Raw genomic sequence first — 20,305 nt, 5'->3', positions numbered from 1 at the left:
GACAATCATTTATGAGTTAAGAGGATATCAGGAGGAATTAGTCATTTTGGAAGATATCCCTGCACATCCTTTTCTGAACATGTACTTACAAAATTCTTAATATGCTCTGAGCAGCATGCTGAGCATGAGCACATCAGAGACTTCAGTTACTTCAAGGGATATACAATCTGTACTGTAGAAAATTCTTCCATAGCCTCTAACATAGCATAGTTGTTGGAGGAAATTTACTGAAACACAGTCAAGTAATTGATTCTGTAAGTATTTATTCAATTGTCAAACACTGTTTTAGGTGATCAAAATATATAACTGCACCAAACACACAGTCCTAAGACTAGGCTTTTAAGTTGTTTCTATCGTAAAGGAGAAAAGTTTTAATGGTGTGGGGTGAGGCAGGGGCCCAAATAGCTTAGTGAGGAAAAAACAAAATATTAGGACCTTCTGTTGAAGAACAGAGTTCAGAGAGAAGCATCAAAGAATATGTTAAGTTATATGCTTTTTCATATTAAATGCAGTTCAGGAGAGAAAGACAGAATGACTCACTTTCTCTAGTGACGATGAGATGAGTGTGTACTGCAGCATCCTGAAGTACTTTGCTGTGTGTGAGTGTGCTGCTATACAGCTGGGGTTCCAAAGGTGTGGCACTGGGAGTTAAACAGGAGCCTGTCAGCTCTTAGTGCAGAGCTGGAGATCTTTCACTGTGGAAAACACAGGAATCCAGAAAATTAAAAAGAGAAACATAGCATCATCATGGTGGATGTTGTTTCCAGAATGGTGGGTCTGGTAGTGTCATGGATGCTAGAGGAAGGAATTGGAAGCATAGGCTTCTTTTAATAGTCTAAGACAACATATGCCAGGGATCCTTCATGAACAGGAGATGAAGCTGGTCCTCATACAACATTCCTTATAGTGTGTGATCTTGCCCTTTCAAGGGCACCCACCTATTAGTGAAGAGCATTCTGTGAAGGTAGAGTTTGTTCCTCCACACATGCCTCCTGAAGATGATGTTAGTCTAGTAGATACAATAACAGAACACTTTGGAACTTAAACTTCATGGTTCCTACCCACAAATCTGTGCATCCCTGAGCCACAAAGAACTCCACTCAGAACACTGTGTTATCCTGGGATCTCTGACTCTCTCCTCTCACATGGCCTCCAGGAAAATGGGAGACATGTTGCCTCCCCACGTCTAACTCCTTATCATCTCCATGGTTGATCCTACACAGCTGTCCAATCACCATGTGCTGAAGAAACGATTGTGGAGCAGGGAGATGATGAGGAGACACTGCAGCCTTGCTCGTAATGACAGTGCTCTTTGGGATGGGGGTAGGACAGTGAACTCTGGTAGATTGAAGGCATCCATGACAAGGTAGCACTAGACATGTAACCATTTCCCAGTAATGCCAACCAATTAAAGTGGAGACCATTTTGTACACCCAAGGCCGGGGCATTGGGAAATAAGAAAAGAATAAGCCAAAGAAAAGATAAAGCACACACTTAGATGTGGGTGGTTCCCAGGCATCTGGTAAAAGATCTGTCAAGTATAAGAACTTTGGAGACTAGAGCAAAAGGCACATCCAGAGCTGGCACTGAATACCTGCCCCTGTTTTCTTTTAGGCTTTATTTTTTTCAACACCTGTTTTCCCTTTGGATCAGTTATTGTGTAGGTGTGGACAGGCCAGCTTCACTAATTTTCAATGTAACAGTAATATTTGTACTGAAATATCAGTGACATGGGCAAGAGATAAGGGATATCCAGGAAATGATATGATCTTTAGAACTGGGTATCTTACCCTGATTTACTTGCTCCCATTAACTTACTTACGGACACTTGTCCCCACTGGCCTGCTTTACACTGCCTAGCAGGCTTTTATTTGTCTGCTGAGACCCAAAATAGAAGCCTTTGGCTTCCTTCTCAGTTTCTACATTCTTTGTCTTTTATTTATAGCAATTACGAAACATTTTGTACTTTTAGGTCTCTGTTATCTATAACCAGCCTTGAATATCAGGGATGCATGAATCTTGTTTTTCACAAAGCAAATAATGAGCCCTTGATGCATGTTAAGCACACACTATATGGAGGGGCAGACAATACATACAATCATGTAAACAAAAGAGTGCATGAGATGCTTCCCCCTTCTTTGCTCTTCCTGGTTCTTTCACTGTAACTAGCGCTTTCTAGAACACCGTGAGGTCTGTTGCTAACTTGCTTTCACATTCTGATGGCTCTGTGTGCATTTGTCTTTGCCATATAGGTCAGCCTCTTGTTGAGTTGGAGAGTGATGCAGCCTGGGTGTTGGGAGACAACTCCGCCCCTGAGTCACAGTGCCTCTGGGTTCTGTGGTTCCACTCCGTGTGAAAGGTCTTTCTGGAGCATTCCTGCAAGGTGAGTTTTCTAATTAGCTTTCCCTTATAAGGTGCCAGAGGGGACGATTGGTCAGATTTAAGGTCCATAGATGGGGTAACAGTGGCCAAGAGATTTTTTTTTGCCTTAGGCTGCTGGGTGGGAAGAACTCTTCCAGTTGACATCTGGTGAGAATTTAATGACTCAGAACTCTACTCTCCACCCCTGGTCTCTCACCCACCAGCTCTCTTCACTCAGTCAGGCCTGGACTTTGAGAACATGAAATCATATGTATCATGATTACAACTGCACAGTAGCTATAATTGCTGTTGGAGTACATGTTTTTCAAATGGTACAAAGAGGACACGATTGCTCTTGAATACCCTTTAGCCCTCACATCTCTGGGAGGAAGCTGCCTTCCAGTAAAGGCTGAGGCAAAATAAAAGAGTTTATAGAAAAGTAAAGAGATTAAACAGTAAATGAACAGCCAGAACAAGCAGACATGGTGGTCTTCAGCTAGCTAATGGTTCATATGCTACTGCATACAGACTAATGTATTTTTAAAACATATTTCTCTAGTATGAAGTCAATAAATATTTCAGTGTGAAAAGATAAGATTGTGAAAGAAAAATTACTATGCATCTATAACCCTTGTTTATTACTGGGCATTTTTCTTTTTTTATATGTCAGTCAGATCCTTAAAGAGGGCTACAATTTTTATTTTACAAAAGAATAACTAATGTCCTAAAATGTGTGGAGGAGTCATTAAGGAATGGAGGGATTCAGACGTTCTTATCTTACAATCTTCACAGATTGCACAGTGAGAGTCTATTCATTCATTTCCAATTTCCTGGTTCTTCAAGCTTCTTCCAGTCCTAAATTTCTGCCTTCAGAGAGATGAATAAGATTCAGATCCAATGTTAATATAAGCTCAGTCTCTTTAGATGAAGGTTGATCTCTTTATTAGTCCAAGTGTTATAAAGAAAATTTTGTGTGTAATCACTGAACAGAGACATCTAAACTAACTCAGTTCCAAGCGTGTGGCTAGGATCTGGGTAAATGAAGGACAGCTTTCTAAGTCAGTTTTTTAACCTGATCCATGTTCAGGTTCATTATTGTGTTCTTAAGATTACTGAGGTCTAAGAAGGGAAAAAGATAAGATAGCTCTCTAAGAACAGCTTTGAGAAATTTGCAGTCACTCCAATCCAGGAACTGGGGAGAGAATTGCAGCCCCCATTTTGTCTATGCTAGTAGTCAAGTAAGGTGTAGAGGCAATTTCAACATTCAAATTACATCACATCTTATGATTAAACATAAATTATCCATGGGTCAACTCTTTTCCTATGATGCCCAGACACCAGGACAGGAAAAAAAAATCTTCCTAGAATAGATAGATATTGAAGAAGGTTTAAAAATGCCCAGGAACAGATCCCACCCTGTGAAACTACATCCATCTTCAGATTGGGGAAGCTAGTAGAGAAGGAAAAGAATTTCTAGGCTTTGCATTTGTATTGCTGGGCTGTGGACTTGATACTGTAGGTTGCCCTCTATCTAGGAGAGAATATTGCTTCAGTTGAACCAGAAGAATGGCTACACAAATCAATGGAGAGATGGATGGCTTCTGCCTTTTTGTTGACACACAAATCTGCTCAGGAAGCTAAACAAGAGTCTTTGGAACACATGTGCCATTTGGAAATAAGGATTTGGCACTGGTGGAAGAATTCTCTGTGTTGGATTTAATTGTGTTGTACTGTGGATTATCGTAAGTGGAGACTGTCCCATGCAGGAGACTGGTAAAAATGCCCTCACAGCGTTATTTAAAGCCTGCTGAGAAGTGATGGCAGTTGAGATGGAAATGATTATCATTCCTGCTCTCGGTGCATCCTCTGCACCGGTCAACCTCCTTATTTTCTCCATAACCCTGTAAAAGGGGTTTCATTTCTTCCATTATATACAGGTAAGATTGAGTTCACAAGAAGGCAAACAACTCTTCTAAAATCACCTAGCTAGTCATTAACCCTGCTAGAGGACAGCCTGTAACATTTCTTTCTCTGCGCACTCTTTTGTTTTGTGTTAGAATCTTGAGTCAGGTGCATTACAGAGACTGCAGGACACAAAGACTGCATCATGGACTCTAGACCACTGAGCTGAGGGACCCTCACAGGCAGACCCAAGGTTCCAGCTGACATGACTGGATGACCTTTTGCAGCTAAACACAGGTCTTGCCCTCATGAATTATTCCTAACATATCCTCTAAGAGAGAGGTTCTCAACCTTCCTAATGCGGTGGCCCTCTAACACAGTTCCTCATGTTGTAGTGCCTCCTCCAATCATGACATTATTTTTGGTGTTACTCCATAACTGTAATTTTGATACTGTTATGAATCAGGATGTACATATCTGTGTTTTCTGATGATCTTAGGTGACCCCTGTGAAAGAATCATTCAACCTCCAAAGGGGTCTCGACATACAAGTTGAGAACTACTGGTCTAAACAATGCTTGGAGAAGCTGGTGTCACAAGATTGGGGGTGGAATTAGGAGGATTGTACCTGTTTTCTGAATCTGTCAGGGCAGATCAGAAGTCACTTATCTTTCCTTGGCCTCCAACAAGTCATTTTGTTTAGAAAAAGAGATTATCATTAAACAGAAATGGCACCAATATCCTGACACCTGATTAAAAGCAGAATGAAGATAAAATGATTTCTTTCTCCTTCCTGGTCTGGGAAGCCAACATCTCTCACCCCACCCCCCTCCAACCCCGGGGAAATGGCCCTGTACCAGAGGCAGTCTGCTCTTCACTTTGAAGTTGCTTCTAAACCTGTTTGCTTTCAGAGCTCCAAAAACTGTTTGTGCTCGCTGCTGCAGGCTGGCCCAGCAAGGTTGCTCATGCTGAGACCATGGCTGGCTTCCCAGGTGAAAAAATAACCCACGACAGTTAATTACATCAACCCAATTAGCAAAAGCACCCACCTTGTGCAAGCAAGGCTCACCTGCAGACTCACCCGTCTGGCAAAGGGCCCCCAGGCTTTAGTGGGGAAGCTGCTGAATTGGGAGGCTAAGTGTTTACCAGTGACCTCCTTTCAGTACCCTCTTGTCTTACAGATAGGTAAAGGAACTGGAAAAGGACCAATCTCTTACACCATAGTCTGCCGAGCAGCCTGCAGATAGTAATGGCTTTCAGATTGTTCCACTGGGGAGGAACAGAGTCTTCCCTCAGCACCTACCAGTGATCAGAGGTGGAACATGATCAGATATTGCCTTCGGTAATGAGGTTGTTTGCTTGCCTCTAACAGAGCCCTGAAGAGACAGAGCCCTCTCTGAAAGGCAGGCTGGGGAACATGACAGCTGTTTTCCTTGGCTCCAAGCTCACACTTTCCACCTTCACAAGGAATCCACAGTGCTGGGTTCAAAGATGAAATCCTGTCATCTATTAGCTGCCTACCAGGAGCAAGTTGCTTAAACTCTTGGAGACTTGACCCGCTGTTTGCTAAAGCATAAAGTGAGTGGGCACACTGTAGGGATGAAGAACCATACAGTGATTGTCATCAAGTAGGGGAGAGAATATCTCCAAAGGGCAGCATTAGTGCAGAACTGTTCCACGTTGTGATTGGACTGCTAGCCAAAGGACAACGCATTTGTAATGGCAAAGAGCTCTATGCTGAGACATGGGAATTTTGCAGAATGAAAAACTCAGAATGATCGCCTTTAAAAGTTGACGAAAATCACTTTCAAAAGTCAGTAAAGAGAACAAGGATGATAATAGACTCAAAAGTATCAAACAGATTGAATGGACTGTTTATGTCCTACAGTGTATGTACCTGTGGCTTTCCTTTCTCCCCAAGCCTGCTTTCCTTATCTTTCAAACGGGAATTCAAATATTCCTTTAAGCATAAAAATTCATTTTCTTTCTAATCATGTGATGGTGGTGGTGAGATTATTTGTGTAAATGTTTTCTCTACATTCATTAATTGACATGTTTTGAATGTCCTCGTTGAACTGGGCCCTGTTATCAGCTCTCGTGTAAAAGCATAGCAGAACCAGTGTCCCCCTCCCTAGAGTTCCTCACCGTCTAAGGAGGGAGGTAGATTGAATAGTAAGTACATCAGTATCATGAATGCTACTTTGTGAAGTTCAGTGGCAACAGAAGGCACGTCTATGCTGGATAAGGGAAACAGAGAGACCTCCGGGTAAAGAGGTAATCCCAAATGAGAGTTGGGAGAAAGGAAGTAGCAGAGAGACCGACAGAGAAGCTGGGGAAGCTGTCACTGCAGGCTGATAGATGCTAGAGCAAGGGAGACTCAGAGACTGTTTAGGAATATAGCATGTATTCACCTGCTTGAGGGCTTAGAGATTCATCTTTACGGTTACACAAGGTGGTTAGCCAAGTGTCTTCTACTCCTGTGTGTTTCAGTTCTTTGGTTTCCTGTAACTGAGGCCTCTGTCCTTAGCTTCTGCTTGGAAATCTGGGTCAGAACTTAAGAGAAAGCTTCCCTGTTGAAGAGCATAAACTTTTCGTTTTTTTTTTATTTGTTTTGCATAATCAATCACTCACCTGCAAACCTGGGGGTTTCCCTATCAGATGGCAGGTGACAGGAGTCATGGAAGGGATTCAAATCCTCTAAGGTGGCTCAATGATGTCAACCTAATTACCTGAGACAGCTTATCTGCACAGCAACGGCCCTCAGGTGTCAGTACCTGTGTGGACTTGGGTGGAATTCTTTGCTGGGACACTTGGCTGACAGCAAGTCTGCCCATCCCTGCCTCATTTTTCCCCCTCCTGAAGGGAAAGCAGCATCAGAGACCTTGCCGGAGTTCTGGAGATAACGATATTCACAGCAACTTTAAATATGCTGCTAAAGAAAAGCTTCAAGGGTAGAGTTGATATTCCACAGTCCTATACCAGGGTTAAATCACTGGTTAAGTAATTTCAGCCTGTTCCACAAACAGCTGCTTCTCTTGCTTTCATCCCTGTGCTGCCCCACCCTTTCCTGCTTTGACCACCTCTGTTTCTTTTCTAGAACTCATGTGGCTTCTTCACATTCCAGATTGAATGGATGAGGCTAAGCATGGAGGGTCTGTGGACTCTGCCCTATGCTTTTATTTGTATTGATTGGGTAGATTGAATTGGTTGTTAGACACTGCAGTTAGCATCCTTTGGGAAGACATATGGCATTAAACAAGTGGACTCAGTGAGCTTGATCATTCCTATGGTTGTCCACCGTTAACCATCTGTGATCATGTAAATTCTGAGTCTGGATATAGGACAATCCACTCAGAATCCTACATCCATGGCACATCAAACCAGAGTGTAGTAGCATACTCTTCAGAAATGTCTCAGACAAAGATGAAGGTTCATCATGTCCCCAGTGCAGTCCTGTAAAGAATGTGGAAAATGGTAAACACACACATACACACACACACAGCCCACATACCACACACACACACACACACACACACACACACACACACACACACACGCTCACAGGGGGAACTTCCCACAGGATATTTCAACAGCAACTAATACACTTGCAACAGTGGCCTTCTGCTGTGTTACCAAACAAGATGACTACAGCAAAGTTCTATTCAAGTACACAACAAGGAGGAGATCCATCTGATAACACAGCCACATTGCAGGTTGGTTACTGAAGAGGAAGGTGCTGACCTTACTGGGCTCCTTTGTCTCTACAGGGAATTAGACAGAGGAAGTGGAATAACCGGTCTTGGTCTTTGAGCTTGGGGTGTGGCAGCCTTAGCACTTAAAGTATCTTCTTTAAATTTACTGATTCATCTCTTTGTACCCTTTCTTCATGTCTAAGATGGTGGGAGAGAAATTTCTCTCCCTGGAGATAGCAGAGCAGTAGACAAAATATCATAGAGGGAGGAGAAAGCACTTCTCTTTTCAGAAGGGATACTATTATTTTCAAGGAGACAGACTAGAACCCTTCCTCTGTCTTCTCTAAATCTCCCTTGTCTTCATGACTCATTTGAGGATCCACCCACTCTTAGGACCACTGGGCTGGTACTAAGGGAGTTATCTCCCAGGCATGTCCCTGGTCATAAAGAGTACTGGTGTTGGTCTTTGACATCAGAGGTGAGTGTCTCACTCTATACCATTTTCCAGGATCTTGGGACAACTTAGCCCTGGGCTGTGACTCGATCCCTGACCTGTTATGAAATGCCTGTGCCATCTTGGCACAGACATCTGCCTCATTTGCATTTCTCCACACGTGGTGTTCTCATGCCTCTGTGCACACTGCTCTCCTTAGCTGGAGCTTGCACAATGCCTTACTTCCCTGCATTAAGAAGGTCTCTGGCTATTGCATGTCATTTAAGTTTAGCTAGAAAATCAGATTCTGGTCTCTTACTTGCCATTACCTCATAGACTCAGAGAAGAATTCTACTTGTAGCATCTTATTGAGTTTGGTGTACTTTCCACAATGTCTCTCAAGTCCCAAGTCATTGAGTCAGAATGGGTAACTTTCAGTTCATTGTCCTTCATGCAGCTTGCTCATTTCTTGCCTTAATCCCCTGTACATGAGCTCATATATTCATTCAGTGAGCACTTCTGATTTTCCTTTATGATATATACCTCATCATGCTTTGGAAATAGAGTAGTCAATAAATTTCCATCCATCTCAAAGGAATGCAGTTAGTAAATAAAGTAAATCAAGTCAATTCTAAGTAGAGAGTTGGATATAAAATCCTGAAAATGTTAAGCATAGAAAGGCAATGATATTGATAACTGTAGACGTTCAAACAGAAAGAGATACCATGGCCAGTTGCCCCAAGAAGATAGACTATGAGTTCCCATTTGCCACAGATGGGAAACATGGAAACCTATGAGCATGCTTCAGGTGTAAGTAACAAAAATGTAAAGGCAGGAGTATGCCAGCCAATACCAGGGACAGTAAGGAGGTCAGTACCACTGACTATCAGGTAGAGGGTATTGGAAACAAAACAGAGAGGTCACTGGCTCCAATATCATGAGAAATTATAATAACTTGGCTGGTGAGTAGGAAAAATAGTGAATGATTTTATAGAGTGACAGAATTTGACTTGTGTTTTTTGAGTATTACCCGTTTCTGTGCATGGAGTATACTGAACAGAGACAAGAAAAGAAGCAAAGAGAAATGCTAATGGGTTACTTTCAGAGAAGATATGTTGAGTACTACTACCAAGGTGCTGAGAAGCATGGTAACACAAAGGTAGTGTCTGTGGAGAGCAGAGGTGGACACAGCTTGGACATCCCCGATGTAAGGAAGGTCATGTACAGGAGAAAGGTAGAGCAGCGTGTTCAGGAGAGAATCTGGACTTAGAATAGGATGGTAGGCAATCATAGAAGGCTTTCTAGAGGAAACAGAATATCCCAGAGTAAAATAGATACATGAGGTAGAGTGACCAGCTGTCTATGCTCCCCAGGACTGCACTGCTTTTAACACCTCTGTACTGTGGAAATAAAGGTGGTGGAAAAAGGATGAGAATGTTCCAGCGTCCATGGGTGGACCAAGACAATTGTCCTTTGTTTGATATGGCTGAAAGAAGTCAAAAGGTTGGTCACCCTTGTAATAGAACAGAACCGAGTAGAAACATTCCATCAATGAAACTGGAGATGCTAGGCAACAGAGAACAAAGTGATGTACGTAGACAGCGAGGTGGTTTGCAGAAGGTGGCAAAGGTTCTACATGCTGAGTTCTTTACACCAGATAGAAAATATTTGATGTGCTTCTGACATCTCTGGAAGTGTTTTAAGGAAGAAGTGAACATACGAACAACTTAGAGAGGTCATTGGAACCTTCAATTTATTTATGTAAAAAATTTATTGAAGATATCAGATAAGTTAGAAAGCAAAAAGGATAAAATCAGGGATCAGGAGAAACTGTATTTGCAACAACACTTTCCAGTCAAGTGTTCTGTAGCCACATGGATGTTCATATCCCTAGCAGGATCACATCCCTCCAGAGTAGGAGCTCACAACCTTACTAATGCTATAACCCTTTAATACAGTTCTTCAAATTGTGGTGACCCTCACTCATAAAATTAATTTTGTTGCTACTCCATAACTGTCATATTGCTACTGTTATAACTCATAGTCTAAATAACTGATACGCAGGATCTATAATATGCAACCCCTATGAAAGGATAGTTCAACTCCCAGATGGATCATGACCTGAAGGTTGAGAAACCACAGGTTCTAAAGCTAAAGAAGTCGACCACTGTTGCCCTATTTGCGAGGATGGCATGAATGTTCTCCTTGGCTCTACATCTCAGACCTGTGATTTTTGTCTTTTTCTCCTTGGTGACCTGCCTCCAACTCATTTCTTTTTCTTTCAATCATCTCCATATAGTCCTTGAGTCCCAAGTCTCTCTGCTGCAGCCTGATACAGGCTAGCTGATGCTCACAAAGATGTGTATTGGGATCAGTAGGCATAGACTCAGCTGGATGCAGGCGACAGTTTGGGAAAGGAGTCTCCTCACGGCAAATTTAAAACCAATGATTAATAAAAATTTGTCTGCTCTGTTTTATCCACCTGCTATCAATCATATATAATCATGATGGTAAATCTTCTTCCTACTGGGGCAGACTAATCAGGCTCCCATTCTTGGTCAGAGTCACTGTAAGGGATTCCTCATTGGTCTCCGTAAGTCCTGTCTTTCACCCTCAATACCACAAACACTATTTTTGCTAGTATGCCAACTGAGACATAAAAGCACACATTTCTGACTTCCCTAAATCTCAGTCATCCTGTGATAAAAGTCTGAGCATCTCATTCTAACCTGGTCAATGTCACAGTGCCCAGACAATAGCCTAACAGCTGAAACATGCTCTGTTTACTCAACATCACAGACTCTAATTCCTGAGATTGTGTGTGCCACAGTATTCAGAGTTTCCGTCTGCATTAGCAAGAAGGAAAACTCGTTTTGAATCTGGCCCTGTATGGGATGCCTTGGATGACCTTAAGTAAGTCACTTTCCCTTCAAGAAGTTCAATTTCTCCTTAGTCAGATTAATATAATACCTACAAAGCTGAAGTCACAGGATTGCCGGGAGGGCAGGATGACATCATGGCTGTGAAGGCTACCACCCATATAAGCCACAGTGGTAGCTACAAATGGTAGGTACAATATTCTTGACAATGCAAGACTTTTTGATTTTGCTTGTAGGGTTTATTTTATCTGCTGTGCCTTTTATTTTAGCCACTCTACATAGTATGATGAACAGCCATAGGCTAACTGCCTTGCAAGGTTTAGCTCTCCTCTATAAACATATCCTGAACCATGGTCTCAAGTACCTCCCTATTATATATCCTTCGTATTCGGGCAGGTACCAGCATATTGTCTTATTTGTACATCTCTCTTGGTCTATAAGTGCTACTACATCTTACGTTTATTTAACATCCTTCCTAATTGAAAACGCACAAGGGATGTTAAATCAAGTGTTGAGAAAGTGAATGTCCGAATGAATGTAGAGACATCTCTTTTTTTAACCCCTCAGTGCAGAATATGCTAATAGTGCCCTCTGCTGCTGACTGGTGGGTTCATGTCTGCTGTGCAGTGGAAGAGAATGTACTAGAATAATAGCAGAAAAACAGTAGGAGACATAGGTAGAAATTGCTGAGCCTTTCACAATGTGTGTGGGGCTGAGTGGAACAGAGGTACAAACTGGAATGCCACTGTTTTCCTAAAGCTAGGGAGTCAAAGGGCGCTGTGAGCTGGCTGTTGGAAAGTCAGCTCTCTGCTTTCTAGATAGGAGGTAGACATCCAGTTTGTAGTGAGAACACCCTTCAATTTTATGTAACAAGGTTCTCTTGTCTGTGTTTATACCAGGGCAACAAATATGTTCTTTTTACCTAGAGGTCATTTCTGCGTGTTATTCTATGAAAATGGATTTGAATCTTCTGAAGTTGTTCATGGACAATCAACCGCATGTCCAGCAAACTGTCTAAGTACCACTAGGGAACAAACCCAGGCCCTCTTCCTTTCCCGGGCTGCTTTGTGTTAGATAGTAAAAATGGCCCCCACTCCCCACCTTCTCGAGATCACATGATAATTATGGGCATTTCCCATTTATAATCTCTTGGTAACTCATGAGAGAGGTATGACTAGCCTTTTCTTCACACATAACCTGAGAGCAGTAGAACGTCCATTATTTAAGAGCTGGTCAAAACCTGCAAGAGGTTCGAGGGAGACCTGGGTATGAGCTCACATTTCCCTGACAACCTTTCATTAGCTTCAATACATCGTAAAACAGGGAGTGTATCTGCCCTGGCTTTCTTCTGCTGGCCTGTAAACACCATGCAGTGTCATGGCAATGGAGTTTTCTTAGTGTCTCTATCAGGCTATCGTGAGTTTGATACTTCCCATCCCACTTGTTATAGAGAGCCAAACATTGGCTTAAGCTCAATGATAGAAAACACTGTGATGAACATGGATGACCAAACATCCTTTCCTTTAATTTGTCCCTCTCTCCGCACATGGAAGCTTTATTCCTCAGGATGTTAGACATAAGGATACAGTCCGTGCTGATTCTGAAGACAGACTTGTTTAAAGTTTTCAACATGACAGTCATATGTGACAATTGGATTTTAGTGGGCAATGTGTCCTGGTGGATAGGCATACCTCAGAGTCCCCCAGGATACAACCATTTCTGGTACTGAGCCTTCTGAAGTGGCTCACCAGTGCTTCAAAGCAAAATTCCTGGTACAAGGAGCACATCTGATGTGCTTTTATTACCCTTCGAGACAAAAAAGCTTCACTCAGAATCCAAATGTCTGGAAGGAAAAACATGTACCCTGCACTCAGCCCTGCAGCCTGGAAGTTCAGAGAGGGCTGGGAGTACTCTGTGAGGAAATCAGGACATGTCTGAACAGAGTACCATCAGACAGACTCCAAGCCAGGGCAGCCACCATCTTGGGAGGAATTGCCTTTTCAGGATCTCTACAGGAGTGTATAGAAGTGGGTGAGGCCTAAGGTCAAATAACTCTAGGTCAAATTCCCCTGCCTCCTACTTATCCCAGTAGCTCAAAACAGTCAGAACTGTGACACATCCACTCCATGCTTCTCTGGGAACTGACTTCAGTCAGATTTGACCTGCCTCAGGTTTCTTTTTCTCTTGTATGGCATACTAACCAGCTGTACCTGGGTGTTGAGAGGAACTCAGTAGTCCATTAAAGGAAGCAAGCAAGCAGAACACTGTCCCAGAAATCTGCAGTCTCTAGTCAAAGGAACGTTGAATGGTAGTTCTTGACACACAGTTCAAGAGCAGAGTAACTTATTTTTAAGACTGCTCAGAAGCCAATTGTGTAAAAAAGATGTGATGTGGTTTATGTGGAATACATAGAGGGAGGTGGGAAATACAGTTGATATTTAATTACCAACATTAACTTCAAAGAAATATAACTAATTCATCTTCATATTATCTCACAAGAAAAACATACCCTGAAACTCTGAGCTTTAAAAGTAGGATGGGAAAGCAGAGGTGTGCTTAGTAGACGTTGCTAAATAACACTGGATATCATGAGAAACCAAAACATTGTCCCAGTGACCAGAAGCCTTGAAGTCAGTTTCTGAGCCTAGGGCACTCTGTGATTTCTTAAAAAAAATCTAAGGAATACTGTTGCCTAAGATCTTCAAAGGCACTTGCAAAGGTGAACAGACCAAAAACAGGCAGAGAGAAGAAACAAAATGTGATTGGACACAAGTTGTGTAATGTTTGACCATTTGGTTTTAAATAAGGCAAATTGACTCCATTAACTCCTGTTGAAGATAATTTTCTTCTGTTTCCTAAGGACTCTGAAACCCTGTTCTCTGTATACCACCGGGAAAGACGTCCTTAACAAGGCACATGTGGTCCCCACCCTCTGAGCTTACCAAATGCTTTTAGCTTTTCAGACATCGTACTTCATGGCTAGAATGTCTTCCTTAGTCTGCCACGAGAGTGTACAGGTTGTGTGAGTAGACTGGCCGCAGAGCCAGTGTGGAGATCCCTGGGTTCCTAGGCAGATGAAACACTGCAGATGAGGCCATGGGCTCTGGCTGTGTGAGGGCCTCTCTGAGGCACTTCTGACAGGAGCTTCTCCTCTTCTCTTGGATAGGAAGCATGCTCCCCCAGGGCTCCACTCCACCCACTTAAATAATATATCTCTTGCCAGGGAATGAAATAAAACTTCCTCCTTACCTGGTATTTATTTGGATTTTCACAGCACTCATTAAAGTCTTTTTCCTAAGGCAATCTGCAGTACAGATCCTATTTCACCCTAACCCCTAACAACAACTTCAATATGAACTCTCAAAGGCTCAGTGTTTTAGTCTTTCAGGATCAGCTCCATTCACACCAAGGACTTCTCACAGGGGACTGTGGTACAGGGAGAGTTTGGGGCCCCATCTGCTTATATTCAGCAGGAAGGGGCACTCACCAACCAGTTCAGCCATCACCTCTGTAACCCGTTCACCATCCCCACCTTCCCCTTCTCTGAACACATCTGGCCTTTCCTTCCTATGTCTAGTATAACGCATGCACTACACTCCTTATTTTATGTTGCCAATTCATTGACATTGGTTTTCCTTCACCTTACTTTGAGTCCTTCCATTCATTCTGAGTATCCTTCCGGCCCTTATTTACCCACTCAAGACTATCAGAGAAACAAACTCAGTAATGATAAAAAGCTTTGTTCAATCATCTTCCCCGAGACTGCCCTTTCCCCCTATCTACAGAATAAAGATTGCATTAAACATCTCTCATAATTATGTACTTATATACGGGTGCCAAGTGCTTCAAGACCATAAAATGCATTATAAATGCCAACTGTGATTATAAGTCTTTGAAACAATGGGACATACGGTTAGTGAGTGGAAAAAGATGAGACATGGCCAGTAATTCTTGCCTGGTCCCTGCTTCTACCCCACCCACCACCAGATGTAACTCAAGGGTGAAAACATGAATCTGGAAAGGAGAAGGCTTTAATTAAGGTCTATAGGACTTCTGAGACTTATGTGGGGGACCTGCCTTCATGAGAAGAGGAGCTTAGGCAAGGGTTTCCATACGTAAACATAACTCACATCCGGTTTGAGGTTGATGTGGAAGCCACAGTGAAAACACTGCTCTTTCTTATTTACCAAGAACAGAGAGGAGTGAACAAATGACAGGGATATTAGCAGGAGGAGCTCTCAACCTTTCTCCTGGATGCTCTCTGTTATTGTCCTATGGAGGAAAGAGAAGCAGGACATCATCTTCTGGTTTCTGCTTTCTTCAGATATAAAAAAAATCGTGGCCAGAAAAAGGTATGTTCTACAGTGAAGAAACAGTCAATCATATTCCCCCTCTCTAGTTTCAGGAAAGTGAAGAGCAGGAATATATTCTTCAGTTATTGTGCTATGGCTTTTTAATAAGATTTTTGAAGACAGAGATGATTCACTAATTCAAGCACTTCACATGGCCTCTGGCATCCACTGTTTACAGCAGACCAGGATCAATGATCAGATTGTTCCATGCTTGTCATTGTTGCTTCTCAGAGGTCAGGGCAGTGGTGGACACAGTAAGCATTGTGATCTGCAGGGAGGAGGAGGAAGAGGAGGAGCAGGAGGAGGAGGAAGAAGAAGAGGCTACAGAGACTTTGACAGTCTGACAGAGACACTGTTCCAGCCCAGCAGTGAGCTTGAAGTTGGTTGACGTGACTTGTCTTGATGCGGCTGAAGCTATCAACCAGGTAAAAAAACAAACCAGGCTCTGCATCTCTGATTGAAGACATCAAATTGTCATGAAGCAGAAGCTTTTTGGGTGGGCTGCTAGGAACATGTGGAGAGGTCACTTCATTCCACAGGCTTCTTGGTGATAGATGGAACAGAACTGGGGCCTTGCAGTTTGGAAATTTGCCAAATGGCTCCTCTCTGCCCCCAAGAGCTCAGGGTGTGGGATCAGTCTACCTTTCCCTACTTTTCAGCTCTAGCAATGTCAGCTTCCTCAGAATGCTTAATGCTTTGGCATGAGGAGCTGCTGAGGTGGCCCCATTACTCTTTCCTTGACGTCAGTGAGGGAGTTGTTCCCTGTGGCTGTCTTATGTGAAATAATTCAGCATTTGTACTTCAATTAAAATTCATAGGTATATATTATTAAATGGAACTGACTCATTCTGTGGCTCCTCTTCAGCTGAATACATGCCAAAAAAATGTTACTTATGTGCTAATGATGAAAAGCCAGGAAAATGGAGAGTTCCTTGTGATCTGAAAGGCAGGCTGTGCAGAAAGCACTTCACATCCCAGGTCGCACTGTCCTAGGTCAATCCTTTCTAAATTTAAGTCAAAGATGATCTTGGCCTTTGAGGGACAGAAAAAAGACACCCACCCATGATCCACCCATGATTTTTATGCCTGTCATGAGTATTGCTGGGCACTAGGTATGTCTCATGAATGAACTGGAATCAAGTTGAATTAGGGACATGGGTCCAGTGCATCTCATGGAACAGAAGGAGGTGCATGTTGTCCCATGGTTGTTAGTATGAACAGAGAAGGAGTTTACATGCTTCTGTAAAATCAAGCCTTCTAAGTTAGCAAATTAGTCAGGTCTGGGCAGATGGTGGAGGGAGCCATAGTTCTCATAACTGTTTCTCTTCTCCCTGGAAAGATCTTGCTTCTTCCTCTGCCTCCATGCTCTTGAGACAAGGAAATATCTACATGTAGTCACTACACAGTGTTCATGGCTCTCCTTGTCTTCCCTTGTTAAATGAGCATCATATCTTATGCTTAGAACAAGCATGGATTCCTCAGGCGTGAGCATGTTTAGTGTTAGATAAGTTTAATACAGTATTACAATGAAGAACAAACCTTTGAAGTATAGAAGGTTGACAAAGGAAGGGACAAATGGTCCTTAAGTGATAAAAGTAGACTTTGTTATCTACTCTGCTTTGAGCACAGACTCCTTCTGTGTAAATGAGGTTAAAGGTGCCCCTGGTGGAAGGATCCAGACCTGCAAAGGCATGGGCAACTCTCATCTTTGGCTAAAGAGATAAAGGTACCCGCTCTCTAGGTAGAGGAAGCCCCGAGCCCAGATTTCAGCCCCACAGGCAAGGTATTCTTGCATCCCCTATTTTAGTTCTGGTCCTGTCTGTTCTAATCCAGTCATCACAGGATCATGTCCAAACATCAGTTTTGGGTCAAGGAGAAAGAGGGAATTGGATTGTAATTTCTGTAGCTTTCTTTAGCCTTCACCACAACAAAAATTCAAATGGAATTTTCCACTTATTTGCAGACAGGACTATGTAATATATAGACTCTAATTCCTGAGTTTGGCTTTCCTAAGTCATCTGATGGCACTCCCTAAATATTTGAATGAAATTATGCATGGTTTGATGTGGAGCAGATTAAAAAATGAACGCTTTAGTATATCTTCGGTGTTCCAGGTGTAAAGCAACACGGCCAACCAGCAGAACGGGAACAACCACTCCCTGCTCTCAGTGTGACACATGATGGGATCGCACACAACATTGGCGGCATCTACTGAGGCCCTTACCCACTTTCTATGGGCTGGATGGCACATTCTGTGCTGAAGCTGTTGCCTCTCCCAGGGCACGAGCGCACCCAGGAAACAAGACCTATGCAGAGCCAAGGACTTATTTCTTTGTTGATGTCTTGTAACCAGAAAACAGAAATTAGATCCTTGCCCAGATCTGTCTATCACGGATTCTGTGTGTCAGCAAGTGCTTTGCAGTGGTGAGCAAACAAATCAACCGTTCACATATCATGAATTGTTAACCCTAAAGTCGGGGCAAAAGTTTTATAGTTACATACACCTGTCGTGACGTCACTTGCTGCTCTTACATGTTAGCCAAAAGAAATTTGCTTGTATTTTTCAATATTTCTAGAATTAGTCTTGCCATTGGTTTGTGTTTGGTTTGTATCTTTAGCAAGGCAGAAGGTTTTGGAAACAATTATAATGAGTTACACCATTTTCAGAAAAGGAACTGGAGGCCAGAAAGAAGAAGGGAGTCGCTCTAGGTCACCTGGGAGTCTAGAGCTTCCCCCATTCTTCTGGCAGAGATGCATCAAGGATTCTGTTTTGGGAGCAGTAGGCCAACAGCACACAGCACTGTAGTTGAATTTCTCAGTTTTAGTGAACAAATGTTTTTAGCACTAACTAGATCACAAGTGGCAGAAAGTGAACCTCACCTTTACTGGAGCACATTACAAGAGTGGGTGTGGTCTCCTGGAGGCTAGGGTAAGGCAGAGCAGAACTTTTGCAGTGAACCCCTAAGTCTTTGAGTTCTCAGAATTAACACTACAGCTTGCTAGCCAGTCCTGTTCCCTCCAAAGCAAGCTATCCACTTTCTTGCAGCTCACTGTCTGCTGACAGAGTTGGCATGTTCCATTGGTCCTGGGTTGTCCCAGGTAGTTACAAAAGCATCATCGGAAGATAAAATGGGTGTGCATCAAAAGACAAATGCTGTAACAAGGCTCCCTTTATTCAAATTTCAGACACAGCATGCCTCTGTGAGCTGACAGCAGCACAGAGAAGAAGCTGCCCAACAGAGGCAGCCAAGGTGCAGCCTGTGAGAAACAGTTCTGAATTTATACCAGCAGCAGCCCCTCTCCAGCAGCCAAGCAGTAGCTCCTGGGGCGGGGGGATTAAAGACATTCTTTCATTATCACAGGGGTGAACCTGTGCTGCTGGAACCTCTGTGTGCCTGTTTAAGGACAAATTGGAGCTTCCCTTTACAGAGCACTGTGGAGGAGAATCAGAACTTCTGTTGAAAATACCAGTCCTAACGTTCTACCCAAAATGGCCCCCATCACGATCCTTATTCCAGAGGTGGCTTCTTCAAGTCTTAAAGACATTGCTCCCTGTGATACTTGGGGCCCTGCAGACTATTTCCTGAGGCTCCATAGACACAAGGCAAGCTTGCTGTGAAGAGTCTGAACTCTCAGCCATCAGTACTATGAGAGGCGATGGGGAAAGGCAGCAAACCACAGAGGCCTGAGACCAGTCCACATTCTATCTTTAGACTCAGGGCATACTCTAGCTGTAGGATGCTGAGTACCAGCCCATCAAGTTGAGCTTCTGCATATGCAGCAAATTAACTGTGTGTGTGTGTGTGTGTGTGTGTGTGTGTGTGTGTGTGTGTGTTATGTAATGTAGTATTTGTGTATCTAGGTGGTATGCGTTTGGGTATGCTTATGTATGTATGACATGTTTGGGAATTTGTGGCATGTGTATGTGGCACGTGTGTGCTTCTGTAGTGTATTTGTGTTATATGTTTACCTGTGTGGCATATAGACTGTGTGTGTTGTGACTCTGTGTGGTGTGTGCTTGAGGGTGTGACTGGGCTTTGAATGATGAACTGAAGGAGGCCCAGAAAAAAGCAAAGTGAATCAAGTTAGGAACAGAGGGGGAAATCTAACAACTCATAGTATCCTGTTAATTTATACCACGGCTCTGTACAAAAATAAAAAGGTTCTCATAAGATTATCTATTTAAATAAATATTCAATAGAACACTCTGTTTTCTATAGCTCATCTTTGGGGTTAATATTCAGTCCATGCTTCCCGTGTTGTTCTTGATCCAAGATGGCAATCACTTCATCCGCCTTTATCCGCTCCTGCAAAAAGACAATTGACACATTTCTGGTACAAGCGTAATAACTAGCCTGGGCAGCAGATGCTTCCCCAACATTTCCAGCCAGCCATCTGTGCACAGATTGGTGCAACACCCAGTCATGGATAAGCCTATTTCAGCCAAACCGGTACATTCTTTAGACATCTCCACGTTTTAAGCAATTACCTTCTGAGGAAGCTCCTGAGGAAGAAGGTTTTCTACCCTTTCTGTCTCCTGGGTACCACCATTCCTCACTTGATAAGGTTTTTGGCCCTGTCTTTCTGTGTCTGAAGGCCAGAGTTTCTCATCTCAGACATGGCACTACTGAGGAGAGAGAGAGAGAGAGAGAGAGAGAGAGAGAGAGAGAGAGAGAGAGAGAGAGAG

At 42.9% G+C, this 20,305-nt stretch overlaps 1 protein-coding gene across 1 annotated transcript in view; it reads right to left on the bottom strand.

Annotated features, from left to right (window-relative positions):
• Positions 1 to 18,770: 18,770 nt before the first annotated feature.
• The window catches only part of P3h2 (prolyl 3-hydroxylase 2), a 141,130-nt gene continuing 139,595 nt past the window's right edge, over positions 18,771 to 20,305 (bottom strand). The window contains exon 15 of the mRNA XM_028783895.1: positions 18,771 to 19,925. Coding sequence (XP_028639728.1) covers positions 19,833 to 19,925 — 93 coding nt within the window. The 3' untranslated portion in view covers positions 18,771 to 19,832. The remainder of the gene's footprint in view (positions 19,926 to 20,305) is intronic.

Source organism: Grammomys surdaster, unplaced genomic scaffold (assembly GCF_004785775.1).
Source record: "Grammomys surdaster isolate TR1022 unplaced genomic scaffold, NIH_TR_1.0 1166, whole genome shotgun sequence".
NCBI classification, from domain to species: Eukaryota; Metazoa; Chordata; class Mammalia; order Rodentia; family Muridae; genus Grammomys; species Grammomys surdaster.
Note: the sequence above shows the minus strand (reverse complement) of the source record. Positions and strands in the feature narration are given on the sequence as shown.